The sequence below is a fragment of the Paramacrobiotus metropolitanus genome, unplaced genomic scaffold, assembly GCF_019649055.1.
Source record: "Paramacrobiotus metropolitanus isolate TYO unplaced genomic scaffold, Prichtersi_v1.0 Parri_scaffold0000025, whole genome shotgun sequence".
Lineage (NCBI taxonomy): Eukaryota > Metazoa > Tardigrada > Eutardigrada > Parachela > Macrobiotidae > Paramacrobiotus > Paramacrobiotus metropolitanus.
The window spans coordinates 993,434-1,010,484 of NW_026570245.1; the positions used below are offsets into that span (position 1 = coordinate 993,434).

At 40.3% G+C, this 17,051-nt stretch overlaps 4 protein-coding genes across 5 annotated transcripts; 2 read left to right on the forward strand and 2 right to left on the reverse strand.

Annotated features, from left to right (window-relative positions):
• Positions 1-17: 17 nt before the first annotated feature.
• LOC129587599 (uncharacterized) lies at positions 18-3,763 on the reverse strand. Its single transcript, XM_055481408.1, has 6 exons — positions 3,071-3,763; positions 1,739-2,097; positions 1,415-1,598; positions 1,214-1,279; positions 956-1,117; positions 18-846 (listed from the first exon to the last, which is right to left on the reverse strand). The coding sequence occupies exons 1-6, from the start codon at positions 3,602-3,604 to the stop codon at positions 370-372; spliced, it is 1,782 nt and encodes a 593-aa protein (XP_055337383.1). The 5' UTR covers positions 3,605-3,763; the 3' UTR covers positions 18-369.
• Positions 3,764-3,962: 199 nt separating this feature from the next.
• Positions 3,963-8,451, forward strand: LOC129587602 (uncharacterized). Its single transcript, XM_055481411.1, has 7 exons — positions 3,963-4,903; positions 5,922-6,081; positions 6,556-6,693; positions 6,762-6,890; positions 7,294-7,344; positions 7,429-7,609; positions 8,071-8,451. The coding sequence occupies exons 1-7, from the start codon at positions 4,596-4,598 to the stop codon at positions 8,238-8,240; spliced, it is 1,137 nt and encodes a 378-aa protein (XP_055337386.1). The 5' UTR covers positions 3,963-4,595; the 3' UTR covers positions 8,241-8,451.
• On the forward strand, positions 8,441-10,541 carry LOC129587603 (cysteine-rich venom protein latisemin-like). Its single transcript, XM_055481412.1, has 6 exons — positions 8,441-8,782; positions 8,844-9,059; positions 9,393-9,538; positions 9,626-9,723; positions 9,950-10,038; positions 10,181-10,541. The coding sequence occupies exons 1-6, from the start codon at positions 8,575-8,577 to the stop codon at positions 10,333-10,335; spliced, it is 912 nt and encodes a 303-aa protein (XP_055337387.1). The 5' UTR covers positions 8,441-8,574; the 3' UTR covers positions 10,336-10,541.
• LOC129587600 (transmembrane 9 superfamily member 4-like) lies at positions 10,410-16,580 on the reverse strand. 2 transcript variants are annotated; one of them, XM_055481410.1, is made up of 10 exons: positions 15,970-16,580; positions 15,680-15,779; positions 15,019-15,205; positions 14,448-14,749; positions 12,324-12,550; positions 12,012-12,144; positions 11,684-11,925; positions 11,518-11,613; positions 10,983-11,246; positions 10,410-10,799 (listed from the first exon to the last, which is right to left on the reverse strand). In XM_055481410.1, exons 1-10 carry the CDS (start codon positions 16,114-16,116, stop codon positions 10,560-10,562), a joined length of 1,938 nt encoding a protein of 645 aa, XP_055337385.1. In that variant the 5' UTR covers positions 16,117-16,580; the 3' UTR covers positions 10,410-10,559. The 2 variants fall into 2 exon arrangements, with proteins under 2 accessions (XP_055337385.1, XP_055337384.1); XM_055481409.1 differs by lacking the exons at positions 14,448-14,749; positions 15,019-15,205; positions 15,680-15,779; positions 15,970-16,580 and adding exons at positions 12,787-13,088; positions 13,359-13,545; positions 14,017-14,129.
• Positions 16,581-17,051: the final 471 nt, after the last annotated feature.

Below are 17,051 nucleotides of genomic sequence, written 5' to 3' on the forward strand. Positions count from 1 at the left end.
TCCACAGACGTAAGTACTTTGTGTTTGTACTTTTAATTTCCGTTTTACCAATTCGAAGCGTAACAAAACCAAATCCAGTAAAATATACATTTCGTAAGTTTAAAAACGTAAACATAAAGACTGTAAAAAGGGTTAAAATTTAAATCGCGCATTAAAATTCTTCCAGTAAGAAACTAAATTTCTGCTAATAAGACTCTGATCAAGTTATTAACCAAACCAACTTGAAGAATCCTTACGTACAACAGATAACTTCGATAACCTTAATACAAACATAAAAAGTGAAATCGTATTCAACCTTGAGTGCAAATAACAAAGCAATCACAACGCAATGAACGCATAGTACAAAAGTGTGCACCCCAGTTTCCCCATTCAACGACGTCGGCGTCGTCCAGATTTCTTGCCCTTCGGCACCAATTCTTCCACAATTTTCTCCACCTCCGGCAGGCTCTCCGTCCATGGTTTGTTATTGGGAAAAGGTGTCCGCTCCTCTTCGGCCACCCGAGCCCCGTCATACTTACTCAACACATCCTCCATAATCGCTTTCGGATCGAATTTGTCTTCCTTGGCCTCCAGGAAGGCCTTCATCAGTTGCGCTGAAAAGCCGCTGACCAGCGCTGTGCCCACCTGCATCTTTTCAACCGGGAATGACTTGTGCGTATCGCGTAGATTCCAGAAAATGATCTTCGGGACGGCGAAGCCATGTTGTTTGTACAGCTTTTCAATAGCTTCATACACCGTGGTCCATGTACCACTGCCACGGGCCTGATCAAACTGCATGTCACTGAAAATGAACAACTTCTCCACCATCTGGGCGCCGGGATTCTTAACCGCTTCCTTCACTAAAATCTAACAACAGAACACAGTCAACATACCGTTTGCAATCACAGAATCGCAATACATACATAATTTAAATACTTAACAATTTCAATAATTTCCAGGAGATCAAATTTTTTACCTCGAACACTGCGAACAGATCGGTATTGCCGCCCCATTCCATCCGCATAACATCCCGCACCCTCTCACCGAGTGTATCTCCTTTGACCGCATGGAATGTTGGCTTCTCGTGGAAAGTGATCAGTTTATTCTTGAACGGTTCCTCCGTCAGCTCCGTCACAACCTACATAATTATTTCGTATAACATTAACAAAAAGTTTACAAAAACAAAAAATAAAACTTTCAGAAACTTTCGAAAGCTAAAGATTATTCGGCTTACCAATCCCAATGCAATGGCGACTTGCATAGGAGTTCCGCTCATACTGCCACTAACATCCACAACCGCCTGCACAAAATAAGAAATATTTGAATACACTCGTATTTCACGGTCGAACACGCCTACATGATGAGCTTGCACAGAAACTAGGAAGCAACTTCTTAGTAGCAAACAATGCACAAAACTTAATGATGCTAACTGTACCTGGCAGTGACGGAAATTTCCGGCCTCGGCTAACTTCGCGATCAAATCCTTCCACTGCCCTTCCAGAGTCAAATCTTTCTCACCATGACTGTCCATAAAGGGCTTCACCAACTCATGCGGCTGTGTGCCGGTTGACTTAATGGTTTCTTTCCCCGACTGCAACCCCTCCAGATATTCCGCATATCTGAAATGCACATAATAATGTCAAACACAATTCGGGAATATCTTAATAAAGTCTCAAGACACTTTCGATCAAACTCTATCTGATCAACTGATGGTGAATGCAACCGCTTCACGTAGCCGATTCGCTAAACTGTGACTCACCGGGCTGCCAGCTGCTTACGTTCATCAGACTCTTTTTTCTGGGCATTACAGTCGCGCTGGAATGATTTTCGGTAGATACGATGGGCCTTGGCCGGAAGTGATGAAAACACAATCTGATCCCACTGGTTATTGCACATCATCTTTTCAAGGACACGCAGATGACCTCGCAATTTGGTCAACTGCAGCCGGTAATCCTTCTTAGTCACCCCCAGTGTTTTACTAATGTGACGCGAAAAATGCAGCGGTTTCTTGTTGAAGCGAGTGTTGTCCGATGGAGCCCACTTCGCACACAGACTAATACCGGCTTTGGCGTTCTTCTTCAGATCTTCGTCATCCTTGCGCAGCTGACAGGCCATCACCTAAAGAATTTCGTCGACGCTGTTATACAAATCATTAAACAATTTCGAGTATAAAGTACATATACTAGTAACATCTGGATTTCAGATTCTGAATAAAACAGGACTGTATTGATTATTGAACTATCCATTATGTTCTACTACACGCTATTTTTAATTTCGGATCTTCCAAAATTTCAGTTTCTGTTTTCAATTCATATTGATCCTTTTATGGATACGGATACCATTTTATGGATACTTTTATGGATTAATCACAGACGCAGTTCACAATAGTAACAAAACATATCAGATTGACTTGTCAAAACAAAGACCCAAGAATAGTAAAGAATACTAAATACGCTTATAATACGAAATGTTTTGCTGATACTCTGGTACTGCGGTACGCAATAATATTACCTACTAAAAATATTACCCTAGTGTTATGACAGTTATGTATAGCGGCATATACAATAATTTATACCGCTGTACATTGCAGTGATAAAACTAAATGTGCCAACTGGTTTTATTAGTACCAAGAACTTACTATAGGTAGAGGACTGGGAAGCGACTCTGCAACGGTCGACTACGTCATCACTGTCGCATACAGAATGCACTGCTGTGCTATTGTTTTCCATAGGCCCACAGATTTTATTGTCCCTTTTTAAAGATATTCTCAGTTTCTTTCTCCTCTAAAGCTTTCTGATATTTTAACAGATCATATTGAATTTAGAAACCCAAACATGAGGGGCTAGAAATAGAAGAGAAAAGAAATATGCTGAGAAAACTGACAAAAACCGTAAAAAACGCGCATCTGTCACCATGGCAGCCGCCCTCCCGTGTATGCGAGAGTGATGACGTCAAACGGTAGGTTACCAGTCCTCCTCACACTATAGTACTTGTTAGTACCGATAAAATAATTTTAAAGCATTATTAAATTTGTAACACCATAGTTTTCTTTGCTGAATTGTATTACAATTATTTCATCTTTCAACTTTACCTTTAATTCGATTTCGCTGTTCTGCAGCGCAGGAATCCGGCTGAAATAGCGCACTTCCGCCAAGCGCACCGCAAATTCGGCGATAATCAGCAGATCCTTGTAACAACCCAGATCCAGGAAGTATTTCAAGTTAGCCAGATAGGTCAGTGGTTTCCAGCAGGACAACACATACAGCAGAACCAGCGGCAGCTTCTTCTCGCCCTTTCCTCCACGGACATCTCGGAGATTCATCAGCAAGCGCAGAGCTTTATCGGGATCTTCATTCCACGCTTCCACAAAATCGTCAATAATCGTGGAAACCGATGTGCTGCGCACCACACTGGCGAAGAAATCCAGACATTTGTCGCCAGTGGTGTGGAACGCCCCTGCCATATTCTCAGTGAAGACACGATTCCCTGTCGCCTCCAGGGAGAGAGAATTCAGGAGATCCAGGAGTTCGGGATACGCTGTCAGTAAGCTGTAATCTTTTGGTTCTTTCTTCGCGGCTACGGTCGTATCGACATCCATCGCGGTAGGCTGTTTATCCCCATCCATGATCGGAAGTTGACAAGATACACACTGCCAGTAAAAATAACGGTAGTAAAATCTAAAAAGGTCAGCCAAACCCGAACTCAAAAAATAAGAAACGTAAAATAGCTGCCTGCTGCGCGATTTTATATCCAGCCAGGCGGCGTTCACTGCAAGAAGTGGTCATGAAAACAGAAGCCTGGATTGCAGAATGCAACAGCTGCAGCCGGCGTGATACAGCTGATATCATAACAATGATGTCATTGATTTGTACGCCGGCTCAGAAGAGCGCGCCGAGGGTCTTGCAAGTTGCAAGTTACCGGAGCAGCAAGAAACGTACTGTGTTAAATTTTTTTCTTTATCCAACTGCACTGAAATTTATACAATCTGAGTTTTTTATAGAATCAAATTTTAAAAAACTTCTATAGTTATGACAAATAATAAACAATGATATCCCACAATCAAAATAAAATTGACCAAAGATAATCGATTGCAGATTCCGATTGGGACCGCCTTCCTCAAATGGATTGGGACCGCCTTCCTCAAATGGCTGTGTTGCGTTATTTTGCAGCTTGCTCTGCTCTCTGTTTCTCCGCGCATCACGTTTACCGTACATTTGACAGCAATTTGACGTTTATTTGACTCCTTACCAGATTTCACAAATGCTTCGTTATAGTACTGTTGTTTCTGGTTTGTTACGTATGTAGCTGTATAAAGGTTTTGTTTTGGCAGTTCATTCTTACAGGAGCGGTGACTGATGAACCAGCTACTATGCAAACATGGATAGATCAGCGAAATGGCTGGAGCATGCCTTCCTCACTGAACCGCACTATGTTGAATTGTTATTTGCTGGTCATTTGGATTAATGATGTTGAATGATTATGAAGTTGCAGCTGTTGCTCATGCAGCACCGAAGTGAGATTAACTGTGCTGAACCAGGGATTAATCCACACTTGTCTTAAATTCCATGGGTTGAACTGTGGAATACAGACGTCTTGCGTGAAACGCGTTCCTCAGCATGAAGTTGTCCGTGAAGACACGATTTGACGTCGGGCGGAATGGCGTGAAAGCATTGAAAGTAATCCTCATTCTTCTGGGATGCCTTATTATCTATTTCGAATGGATTTCGTACCATCTTCTTCCCTTGTCGTGGCCGTCCACGTCGATGCTGGAAACCCTGTATCCCGCGCTGCGAGTGCACACCGACCGCGCGTCCAAAGAGCAGAAAGTGCTGAGGATTCTGCTGGTGGCGGATCCGCAGATTCAAGGCTTCCGCGATGAACCTCCGGGCGTTCTGGGTGTCATCACGCGCTGGGACGCCGACAGGTGCGAAGAAATAGTTTTTATTCAATTTTCTTCGTATGTCAGATTGCTGTTTACAGCTCACCAGATTTTACAGAATTATTCAGCGCATTTAATTAAGCATAAGGCAATGAAGCGGCGTTTGTCGGTGTACTCGTGTTCAGTTTTGTAATTTGCCTGTTTAATAATAGTGTTTATTGCCCGTACAAGGTAAAACTTATCACAATTAAGCTTTATGAATTCGAGGTTTTATAAAAGCTTGTTACAGTAGAACAGTGCAGAAATTTATGGCCCTCTGTTATAAATGGTTGCTCGATATCTTTACGTAAAAACTGCAGTGTACGCAAGTTTTATTACAGTGGAAAATTTGGATAAGCCTTCGATTGTGAATTTGTGTTAATAAAATAACCGTTTGTTTTAAAAAATTTAAATAAGGATTTTGGTTTGTTTGAATAAAATTTGAATAGGTTTCGGTTTGTTTTTCGTTTAATTGCTTCGAGTACGAATGCTGGCAGTCAGCTAACAATAAGTAACATATGCAATGATTGTAGATTGCATAATTTTTACTCGTGTTAAAAATAGATATATTCTGTTATAGATAATATATGATTGTATTATACCGGTGCATATGCCAGTGTACTGGCAGATAAGAATAGCTTAAGTACTAGTATTAAAATATTGTAGGCTGAAATTTTTGTTTTAAGTTTTACTTTGCGCCTTGCAGTGAAAAATTTGAATATTTTTCAACTACTGCTTATTACGTTCATGTATCACTATTTGCTGATAAAAAACATTGTTTTACGTCTTTCGTGTTCGGGTCGAGCGTTAATTTGTGATGTTTGGGGGGTTGATGTTAATGATGATGGAAGTCGGAAAGTGTCTGAATTATACATTGCAGTTATAGATAGATGATTAAGGGTTTGTCGTTGTTAGTTGCGGGTATTCTATTTTTACAAATGTTAATGACAGTGATGCGCCGCGTTCGTTTTTTTTAGCTTTATGGATCGGTGCCCTTACCAGATCGATCTTTGTCATGCTGTAGGTACCTATCAAAAACATATTCCTTGATTTACCAACACATCGATCCTCATTTGGTGATATTCTTGGGCGACCTCCTGGATGAAGGCTCCACTGCATCTGAGCGTGACTATGAAGTGTATGCTGATCGATTCCGAAGACTATTCCCTCTACATGGATCAAAAGTAAGACAAGGAAAATCGATAAGTAGCTTAAATTGGATTATTAGGCACTTCAAATCAAATTTGAAGTATTTGGCCTTGTAGAGAGAATCCTGTAAATACATTCTTAAAAGGCTGTAAATTGTTTACTTTAACATTGCAAAAGAACAAGAGCGACGCTGGACTACGGAAGTTTGAGATGCAGTGCAAAACTTTTTGACACTGGCAATTGCTGATAAAATGTAGTTTTGAAATTTTGTTTTTGCTGTGACTGGTACTTTTGTTCGAACTGGTACTTTAGTTTTGAACTTTTGATGCTTACAATTAGTTTGCACTTGTGCCGTGATACTTAGTAAAGGTAACTTTCTGTATTACTTTCTTCTGAGATTGGAAAACTCTCATTTCTGCAACGTTTTTGTTTCTGAGTAACTCTCCTTTTAAGAACTTAGTGGCGGCGAAAAACAACTTTAACATTATTGGTGATTGGTAATTTAATAGGTATTATACGTTGCCGGTGATAACGATATTGGCGGTGAAGGTGCCGAGGTTGTGACGAGCACCAACATCGATCGATTCCGTAAAAATTTTCCCACTGCTGTTGATGGATTTTGGAATACATCTCTTCATTTATTCGAGGTTTGTTTATTTACAGACTGTACGAGTAGTATTGCACGGCGATATGTTTTTCATGGTTGCTTTTGCAGGTGAATACATTGACTAATGCCGTTTCTAACTCAATTGATGTGACAAGCACCCCTGATCATAAATTACCTCGGATGCTCTTTTCTCATATGCCGCTGCTTCGTGGCTACCCTGATCCTTTTGTTGAGAAAGTAAGTAATGTCATTTGTCACTTGATCCGATTAGTTGGTACTCTAGCGTATTTACGCATATTTTTTGGGAAATGATCTGTTGAAAAAGTTGCAGTGCGAAGGCATCTGTGAAGTTGTGTAAAATTGTTTTATTGGTCTGCAACGTCATGCTCCATATGATTATAATATTTTATTTATTTTTCGGTTAGATAAGAGGGAATGGTTTTTTTAGGGAATTTATTGCAAATTTTTCTGTATGTGATGCCCGACTATGTCTCTGGTTATCGCGTTTTATTGATTTCTTCCATCCTGTAATTGCATCCCATGAAGTATCAGGATCTTTTTTGTTACTGCGGCATTTAACCAGCTGCAAGTATTTGCTTAAAATTAAGCAGCGGTTTTTGTACATTGGAATTGTTAACAGGTCCTAAACGATTTCCAGCCGGCTTTAATCATCTCCGCTCACACACACAAGGTAAGGCCCATTGTTTGTGTAGTGTAATGGTTCAAGGATTTTCACGGGCCAATTTGTCAATATTTTTTCTTTCCATCAAACAAGGCCTCCATGTCACAGCGCTCATTAAGCAGCACGGCCTACGCGCAGGTCACAGCGGGACATCGATCCGATTTCGCTGTCTTCCAGCTGAATCCCAATCCAGTTAATGTACAGGAAATTGTTGTGCCGACATGCAGCTATCGTATGGGTGTTGCGGAGATCGGCTACGGTGTGGCTATCATCGGTAGGTCATGTTTTCCGGAATAATACGAGCTTCGTCGATATAGCCCGGTACATCCATTTCCCCATGTAATAAATTTCGCAGCTCAAGTTACTTGTAAACTCTTACTGTATTTCGAGTTTCACCTCTTATTCGGATCTAAATGTCAGCATTTGCACTGCACGAAAATGTTTCTGGCATATCAGAATTAAGTGTAAAAATGTACATCCGTTCAGTGTAGTTGAATAATTTTTCCTTATTCCTTTTATTTCATTTACAAAGCAAATTTAAAAGAAACGTTTCTAAAAGAAACTCTTTAGAAACTCTAAAAAAGAAGAAAAAGAAACTCAAAAAAGAAACTCTTTAATTTCAGTTGACGGGTTAATTTAAATCCTCACCGAAAGACATTCACAAAAATCTAACTGAACAGGATAAATTTCAAACAAAAGGGGATCAGTTCAAAATAGAATTCTGTTTTGTTGCAGATTTAACGGCGTACCGCTTATTCTATTCTGTTTTCTGGACGCCATCCCGATACGGTCAGCTGGCCTGCGAGCTGTGGGCGCTGTGCGCTGTTGCCGGATTTGTGCTCATTTTTGTCGTGAAACAAAATTATAAACTGGTTTACTGGAAAGCGACAAAGATGTTTAGATGAGAAATATATTACGGTTTCGGCTTTTCCCGGTTTAACGTTGCTGATTTCAAAGATCTCGCATTTATAGTTTTGTATAGGAAGCGTTTTTTTATCATAGTGTTTTTAATGTGTAAGCATTTTCTTGTATCTGTGACTTGTGTCGCTAATTGGCCAGTTTAGCCTGTAAACCGGTTGCCTTGATTTAATGGTGTAATTAAAACTTTTCGATTAATCATCTAAAGATTCGATTGCATGTCGGTATCGAGTGCTGATGCGCTTTCACAGAATATGCCTAGAATTATTATAAAATGGTGGTTAAACGTACCCTCGAGCTGTACGATAAACAAGTTTGCGTATGGACTGCGCTAAATCGGTGGGATATTTAAACGCCGATAATGACTGCAGTGGATGTGCCAGTCGAAACTTTCGCCCGAATAATTCGGTTCCGTGTTCAGTGACAGTTTGCACCTCTGCGATACGAATTCTCGAGATCTTTTCCATCATGGATGCTCACTGGATATGCATTGTTAGCCTACTATATGTGATGAATGCCATTGCGCAAGGTGAGAAAACTAGTACGAGTAAGAAGAAAATAAAATTTTTTGAAACTCATTTGTCTATTAGACACTCCTCCAAAAAATCAAGCAACAAGCGAGCCGGCCACCCAAGAATATATTACGAATAAACTCAACACTTACCGGCGCGAAGTCGGCGGGAGCAATATGCAGTTATTAACGTGGGATCCGGAAGTGCAGGCCATCGCGCAGAAATTTGCTGACAAATGCAGTCCTACTTTTCCTACCAACGACGCACTAAGACGAGCCTATCTCAGCACACCTAGTACGTTTATTTATCTTAAGTCCAGTAATTTTTGTTGTAATAAGGTTGTTTTATTTGATTATTTTATGAACATTTGCAAAACCGTTGCATTTTAGGCGGCCGGTAATGTCTGTAGTAGAAGCACGTCGACCGCTATAAAACGTTAATGTACGAGTACTATGTACTGTAATTATTAGCCGATCTCATTATTATTCGTTGTAGTAAATTAGGTTGCTTCTCAGTAGTATTGCTGCATCAGCAGAGAAGTATCCCGAGAAATAGCACGTGCTTCTCGCGTGAATATGCCAGAGATCACTCTTTATGTATGCTCAATGCTAATGTTCTTGTTCTCAGAATACAAATGCGGTGCAAATGTTGGACGCGGAACTGAATTGATTGACTGGGGCGACATTTTGCAAATGTGGTACAACACCAGCGTTAATTTTGAGTACGGATCGACGACAGAGAAAGAAGGCGTCTCCAGTGGATTTTATACAGCGGTACGTAAGTTCGTTAAAAAAATACGTGTACAGATATACCGACGGAAAACTGACGTGAGTGTTATACGTTTGCCAGTCATTCTTTAGATGATATGGGCAAAATCCTTCGGGGTGGGTTGCGGATTTAACAAATGCGAAATCAATGGGAAAAAGAATGGATTATTCGTCTGCAATTTTTGCCCAGCGTAAGTCGGCTTCATTGCTATCGTATAGGGAAATTAGCGAATTATTTTTGCAAATACTGTAGTAACTGTACTTCTACTGTTAGACTTGATCACCTAATTGTAAGGACAGAAAAGATGCATTTCTGTCCGGTACTTGATTACGCTACCGGTTTCACATTTTGACCAGTGTTTATTAGCAACTATACAAATTTATTTTTTTTTTTAAAGATTCATTTGTTTTGTACAGTGGCAATCTCGTCACATCCAAATCTGAACCGTATGAAAAAGGCGAGCCATGCGGCAAATGTCCGAACGCTTGTGATGAAGGACTGTGCAGTAAGTGTCCATTCTTTGGGCCGTGTGTGCTGACCTCACGCTGCATTGCAAAAATATTTTAAAATTTCTCAACGCCGTTCTTCGTTTTCGTGCCCACCAATAGCGGTGCTGATGATCATTACTTAATTCTGATTTTTTGTAGCAAATCCGTGTCCTTACACGAATCAGTATGGCAACTGTGATAAACTGTTTCCCAAGAAATGTGCGGTTACCGTGAAAGAAGTCCCGCAACTCAAAGACGTTGTTAGCAAATGCCCAGCCACATGTAAATGCCGCGATAATGGATTACTGTATTAGCAGTATAGTTTATCCAGATTACAAATGTTAACTTGTGAGCATTTCTTAGTGTGATATCTTCTGACGAAGCAGTGATGGGATTTTTGTTTAAGTTTAATGCACAAATTTCGTGAGTTAAAAATATCTGGCGTTCGGGAAAACATGCACCAGCGATTTAAAAAAGCAAAGCAGAATTTTCAGCGTTGATAATAAATCTGGCCGGTCAGAAAAAAGCACTTCGTCCCTTAATCAATCTTAACAGCTGCATAAATCTTTCGTATGAAAAAGTAGGCGGCATAGAAGCCGATTGTGCCGGTGAGAATCCATACTGTCATCACCATCAACGCTGTGTAGCCAAAATACAGCAGCGTCGGAATGAAACCACTGATCTCCAGTTTGGTGACAAAGTAGAATATCGAATAGAACAAAACATACAACGCCACACCGCCGCTGACCAGGAGACTTCGCCACCACCAATGGTAATTCTGGAAACAACAAGAAGTTGTGATTGATAACAATAGCACATATGTATTAAAAAAACGAAAACTTTCCGATTAAACCGAAGCATTTTCTTAAAAATATAAAATACCATACAAACACTAGAGTAAGCATTAACAACTGTAAACCTAAATACCACATAAAAATCTGCCAATAGAATCTTATCATACCTCGCCGCATAACTGGAAGTACACCATAACGACGCTGATGATGGAAACCGAAATTATCAAAATGAGGAACACCAGGAACAGGAATCCGAAGAGATAATAGAACTGCTTCAGCCAGATCGCGTTCATCAGGAAGAATAACTCCACAAACAACGCACCAAATGGTAAAATTCCAGCCATCAGAGTAGAGACAAAAGGGTGTAGATACCACACTTGGTCAGGCATCTGACGGGGAATTTGGTTGGTTCGCACCGGATTTTCATATGGCTACAATAAAACACATGAATGAGGTTAATTCCAACACCATCAAAACTAACCGACACAGTATTGACTGCCGTTGAATTGTAATCCGCTAAAACGTGATAGTTAAGTTCAAACATCAATTCAAACATAAATCTAAAAATTATTTCACGAAATGAAGTATTAAAACAAATTGGTTGCCATTCAAACCTTATTGCAAATACTATTAACAGAGCACAATGTAGAAAAAAAAATCGTGTTACGTAAACTTTGCACCATCCTACGACTCAAAAATCACCTGCTTCCTGTATCCGAAATAGTATCCCAAAAACACCAACGGCAACGACACCAAGAACCATAAACTCAACAGCTGAAGCATGGTCGTAAAGGGAACCTAGAAAACAGTCCATGCAGTGAGTCAACGACATTTTACTGCCTCTGTAAAATTACAACCATTCTCTTACCGCTCCACTGCTGTGTTTGCCCCAAATAAAGAAATTAAGGAAAAAGCACGTCCCAAAGACAATCCCAGGATACAGTGTAGCCGTAATGAACGCAGCGCGTTTCCATTCGATTCCTTTCAGCGTCTTATACAACCGTCCACCGTAGTAACCACCAACTAGCCCCGAGAAAACGTACAGCAGGATGGCCGCTTGCATTAGAGCGCCACGTGACGCCGGAGACAACATGCCCAACATGGCCAAAACTAAGGTGGGAAAAATCATTAGTCCAAATGATCTTTACAAGTTTCCAGATCGAACTGGTTTTTCTGTAATGAATAATATTACGCACAGATTGTGACAAATGTCATGCACAGGAGCTGGACACCGGTGGCAATGAAAGTAACAAAGTACTTGGAATACGGAGGTGAACGGAAAACATCACCGTGCACCAATTTCCATCCGGTTTCCTCCATTGCTTCGTCCTGGTGGTAAACGCCAAATGACTTAAATAATTACATCTAATCCTCTAAGGTAATAAAGAGAAAACAAAAATACAAAAATTTCGCTATGCTGCGCAAAAACGCTGAGGCAGTAAATTCTGAATATCAGAGATAAATTTTAGTATTCGAAGACAATTCCTTTTGTATCATCCGTCGCTTACAGATTCAGTGTCATCGCGATTGTAATTGGCAATATCCCGCCGCAGCGTCCGGACGATAATCATGGAAAGGATGCCCGCCAGGAACAACACAACCACTAATGAATTGACGATGCTGAACCAATGGATCTGCACGTCGCGATGCTTCAAATACATGTCCCATCGGGAAGCCCATTTCACATCACTCGTTTGCCACTCCACGGCATAGGAGAAAATCACTTTGGTCTCGCCTGAAAATTCAATTTAACAAATTATCCATCATAAGTATCAAATATCAGTGAAGGCAAATGCTTTCGCAAACTCTTTTAAAGTTTTGGAGGAAAATCATATACGTATGACACTGCAACCAATTTTTTAGCTTTTCACAGAAAGAGTTTAAGCGTCCACCGACAGCATCCACTGACCTATCTCCTAATATAACAGAAACAAAATATATGATTTGTTTCGTTTTGTCACGACTTCTCACCATTTTCGTTAATGAGTAGCCGATCCTTATTTTCTGGTAGACTGCTGCATTTGCCAGCTTTAGTGTCCACGAATGAATAGTCGCCTAACGCATAACTATGCGCTTCCACTTCACAACTGACAACGCGACGTTCGGCATGATTATCGTCCACTTCGTGGTATTTCAACAGGAGCCGTAGGTGATTGTTCAGGTACACTTTTCCGTCTTTACCAACTTCACCCAACCGGTACCCGGCTTCGTACTGCGGTTCAGCATTGTCCACCATAAGGAATTTCGTAGCGCACGGGAGATTGTCCACCAATCTACAAATGTCGAACAATAAAAACGCTTTTTCTATGTCAACAATTACTTATTTTAAAAAAAATAATGCTACAATAAGAACTGCTTTCCGAACCAAAATGAGTACTTAATCATAAAACGTCTCACTTCAAGGCTTTACTGATGTGAATAAAAGCATTATTACTGAACAATTCCATCACTTTAAGGTTATCAAATCGGAAGTTTTCAAAGCAAACCGCTCCAACAAAGCGAGCGAAAGTTTTAGGAAAACCCACTCTGCCTTTCCAACTTACAAGTGCACAAAATAATCCTCACGAATCCGTTCCGCCATGTTTTTTCCGTCCTCAGCCGTTAATGTAAGGCTAATCGGTTTATCCTTGTCACTTTTCTCGTCCTGGCAAAGCACTCTGCACGGTTCAGCGTGGCCCATTTTAACATCATACATTGTGTTGACCACACGATCTCCGCGCAGTGTTTCACCTGAAAACATTAGCAGTTTCACTCTTATTGACATGTATCTGTGTGATCGAAATCCTTTTGGCGTTTTGCGATAAAATTAAAAACCACATTATAAAAACATTCAATGGCTTTTGCCATAAATTTGCAGCACTATTATCTGCAACATTTAAAAAAACCGTCTGCTGCATTACTATTTGCAAAACGATCGAGGCGACTTTCAGAAAACAAGAAACTCTAAATCCAGTTCATTATTATAGTATATATAAACTCGAACCTTGATAGCAATTAGCAAGCATTTCGATGACTGACGGATTCAATTTATCTGTCAGTTTGGTTTACTGTATCCATTCAAATGCGAATGTTTGGGCGAAAAATTCATTAATCGAAAACACAAATAATAATTCTATCATTAAAATTTTAAATTTTTAGTTCACTTATGAATCTACATTTTTATGAGTAATAAAAGAGGTATTTTCTTCAAGCTTCACTTACCAAAATTTTCAGTGCTGTAGACAATCTCGGCTGGTCTGCAAATTGGTAGGTAATAATATTCGTAAGGCAGTTGTGTGATTTCGCTGGTCATCTTCACAGCCTAAAATCGTACAAACTTCTCAAATCTGTTCCCATTACAATTGTTAAAACGTAGAGAAAGGTCCACGTGCCGAGGTATAAAGCAAAGTTAGCCAACCAATAAGCCAACCAATAAACAGTCGTTGTCTCTTATTTCAAACTACAGACATCGCCAGCAGTATCCGAGCAATTTCGCGAATTTCCGACCTTACGAACTTCTACTGACACTGCAACCAATTTTTTAGCTTTTCACAGAAAGAGTTTAAGCGTCCACCGACAGCATCCACTGACCTATCTCCTAATATAACAGAAACAAAATATATGATTTGTTTCGTTTTGTCACGACTTCTCACCATTTTCGTTAATGAGTAGCCGATCCTTATTTTCTGGTAGACTGCTGCATTTGCCAGCTTTAGTGTCCACGAATGAATAGTCGCCTAACGCATAACTATGCGCTTCCACTTCACAACTGACAACGCGACGTTCGGCATGATTATCGTCCACTTCGTGGTATTTCAACAGGAGCCGTAGGTGATTGTTCAGGTACACTTTTCCGTCTTTACCAACTTCACCCAACCGGTACCCGGCTTCGTACTGCGGTTCAGCATTGTCCACCATAAGGAATTTCGTAGCGCACGGGAGATTGTCCACCAATCTACAAATGTCGAACAATAAAAACGCTTTTTCTATGTCAACAATTACTTATTTTAAAAAAATAATGCTACAATAAGAACTGCTTTCCGAACCAAAATGAGTACTTAATCATAAAACGTCTCACTTCAAGGCTTTACTGATGTGAATAAAAGCATTATTACTGAACAATTCCATCACTTTAAGGTTATCAAATCGGAAGTTTTCAAAGCAAACCGCTCCAACAAAGCGAGCGAAAGTTTTAGGAAAACCCACTCTGCCTTTCCAACTTACAAGTGCACAAAATAATCCTCACGAATCCGTTCCGCCATGTTTTTTCCGTCCTCAGCCGTTAATGTAAGGCTAATCGGTTTATCCTTGTCACTTTTCTCGTCCTGGCAAAGCACTCTGCACGGTTCAGCGTGGCCCATTTTAACATCATACATTGTGTTGACCACACGATCTCCGCGCAGTGTTTCACCTGAAAACATTAGCAGTTTCACTCTTATTGACATGTATCTGTGTGATCGAAATCCTTTTGGCGTTTTGCGATAAAATTAAAAACCACATTATAAAAACATTCAATGGCTTTTGCCATAAATTTGCAGCACTATTATCTGCAACATTTAAAAAAACCGTCTGCTGCATTACTATTTGCAAAACGATCGAGGCGACTTTCAGAAAACAAGAAACTCTAAATCCAGTTCATTATTATAGTATATATAAACTCGAACCTTGATAGCAATTAGCAAGCATTTCGATGACTGACGGATTCAATTTATCTGTCAGTTTGGTTTACTGTATCCATTCAAATGCGAATGTTTGGGCGAAAAATTCATTAATCGAAAACACAAATAATAATTCTATCATTAAAATTTTAAATTTTTTAGTTCACTTATGAATCTACATTTTTATGAGTAATAAAAAAGAGGTATTTTCTTCAAGCTTCACTTACCAAAATTTTCAGTGCTGTAGACAATCTCGGCTGGTCTGCAAATTGGTAGGTAATAATATTCGTAAGGCAGTTGTGTGATTTCGCTGGTCATCTTCACAGCCTAAAATCGTACAAACTTCTCAAATCTGTTCCCATTACAATTGTTAAAACGTAGAGAAAGGTCCACGTGCCGAGGTATAAAGCAAAGTTAGCCAACCAATAAGCCAACCAATAAACAGTCGTTGTCTCTTATTTCAAACTACAGACATCGCCAGCAGTATCCGAGCAATTTCGCGAATTTCCGACCTTACCCGAACTTCTACTTTATCTCCATCACGGTACTCCACAGGCGCCACACCGGGCATCACAAACCCCTGAGCCAGATTCGAGGACAGCAGAAGCATTAAGAGAATCCGGCCAATATCGTCCACGCCAAGCAACATCCGCCGATGTGCCATGGCTTTCACAACACTGACAGCAACAACGACCCAGATTTGTGTGTCAGAGTCCTTTGTATCGCGCCAGAATACCAACAGCAAATGCCACCTGCTGATACTCAAATATGCGTCGGATCTTGAAGATTTCAAACGGGGGAATATGGGAGAACACGGGATACTACGTGCAGTTGCAGGACTAGCAGGTGTACTGGCGATGCGCCACGCGGACAACAATAATAATCCGATTACGAATCCATCGATGATTCAGATTAGCACATCTGGGAGAGACAATATGCAGGACACGCTCAAGCGGGATGTTCCTTCTGGAATTCAGTCGTGTACAAAGGACCGAAGCGGTGAGAGTTGTTTAAATCTCCATTAAGATCTAAGATTGCCTGAATATTGACTGAATGATAATAAAGTGAAGAAATTATAATAATTTTCTTGTACGTGGAGCAGTGTGCGATGTCATCAAAGTTGCAGCGCATCATTTGAACTTGAAAACTGACAAGTACAGTATTGGATCAATACGTCAGTGTGCAACAACAGGGAAACAATGGCCGCGCCAAATTATTAGCTTTTGTGTGCGCAGTTTTTCTGTCTTGCGCGAAAATGTTTGTGGTGATTCTGCTGCTGGTAGATTACTGAAGTGGGAGAAAAGAAACGCCAGGACACCGGCGAAAAGCGAGCCACGGAATATCTTCGCCAACGGATCATGATCAGCATCGAAATCCAACGAGGAAATGCGGCATCCATCATGGGGACAGCTAGCGCCGATGGGATTAAATTTTCACTGTGTTTATAACTTACAAGTAGGCCGCCTGTTTCAGTCGATGGTTAATAAGTGCCCTAAATTGCTGTGAAATTTTTGGTGAAGAGATAATTATTCGCGCGGACTTATGGTTAACTTATGAAAGTGATAAAGAGTATGCTCGCTTAGTTTTAGTTGAAAATTA

What these genes read in the sequence shown, in the direction of transcription:
- LOC129587602 (XM_055481411.1), top strand. Translation starts at nt 4,596, where the DNA reads ATGAAGTTGTCCGTGAAGACACGATTTGACGTCGGGCGGAATGGCGTG. An exon ending in TCCCTCTACATGGATCAAAA is followed by an intron (nt 6,082 to 6,555) that starts GTAAGACAAGGA and finishes GTAATTTAATAG; the next exon opens with GTATTATACGTTGCCGGTGA. An exon ending in TCTCCGCTCACACACACAAG is followed by an intron (nt 7,345 to 7,428) that starts GTAAGGCCCATT and finishes CCATCAAACAAG; the next exon opens with GCCTCCATGTCACAGCGCTC.
- LOC129587603 (XM_055481412.1), top strand. Translation starts at nt 8,575, where the DNA reads ATGGACTGCGCTAAATCGGTGGGATATTTAAACGCCGATAATGACTGC. An exon ending in GATGAATGCCATTGCGCAAG is followed by an intron (nt 8,783 to 8,843) that starts GTGAGAAAACTA and finishes TTTGTCTATTAG; the next exon opens with ACACTCCTCCAAAAAATCAA. An exon ending in GTCTGCAATTTTTGCCCAGC is followed by an intron (nt 9,724 to 9,949) that starts GTAAGTCGGCTT and finishes TGTTTTGTACAG; the next exon opens with TGGCAATCTCGTCACATCCA.
- LOC129587599 (XM_055481408.1), bottom strand. Translation starts at nt 3,604, where the DNA reads ATGGATGGGGATAAACAGCCTACCGCGATGGATGTCGATACGACCGTA. An exon ending in GAAATTTCCGTCACTGCCAG is followed by an intron (nt 1,280 to 1,414) that starts GTACAGTTAGCA and finishes TATTTTGTGCAG; the next exon opens with GCGGTTGTGGATGTTAGTGG. An exon ending in ATCTGTTCGCAGTGTTCGAG is followed by an intron (nt 847 to 955) that starts GTAAAAAATTTG and finishes TTCTGTTGTTAG; the next exon opens with ATTTTAGTGAAGGAAGCGGT.
- LOC129587600 (XM_055481410.1), bottom strand. Translation starts at nt 16,116, where the DNA reads ATGGCACATCGGCGGATGTTGCTTGGCGTGGACGATATTGGCCGGATT. An exon ending in CTACAGCACTGAAAATTTTG is followed by an intron (nt 15,206 to 15,679) that starts GTAAGTGAAGCT and finishes TAATGTTTTCAG; the next exon opens with GTGAAACACTGCGCGGAGAT. An exon ending in CATGACATTTGTCACAATCT is followed by an intron (nt 11,926 to 12,011) that starts GTGCGTAATATT and finishes TTCCCACCTTAG; the next exon opens with TTTTGGCCATGTTGGGCATG.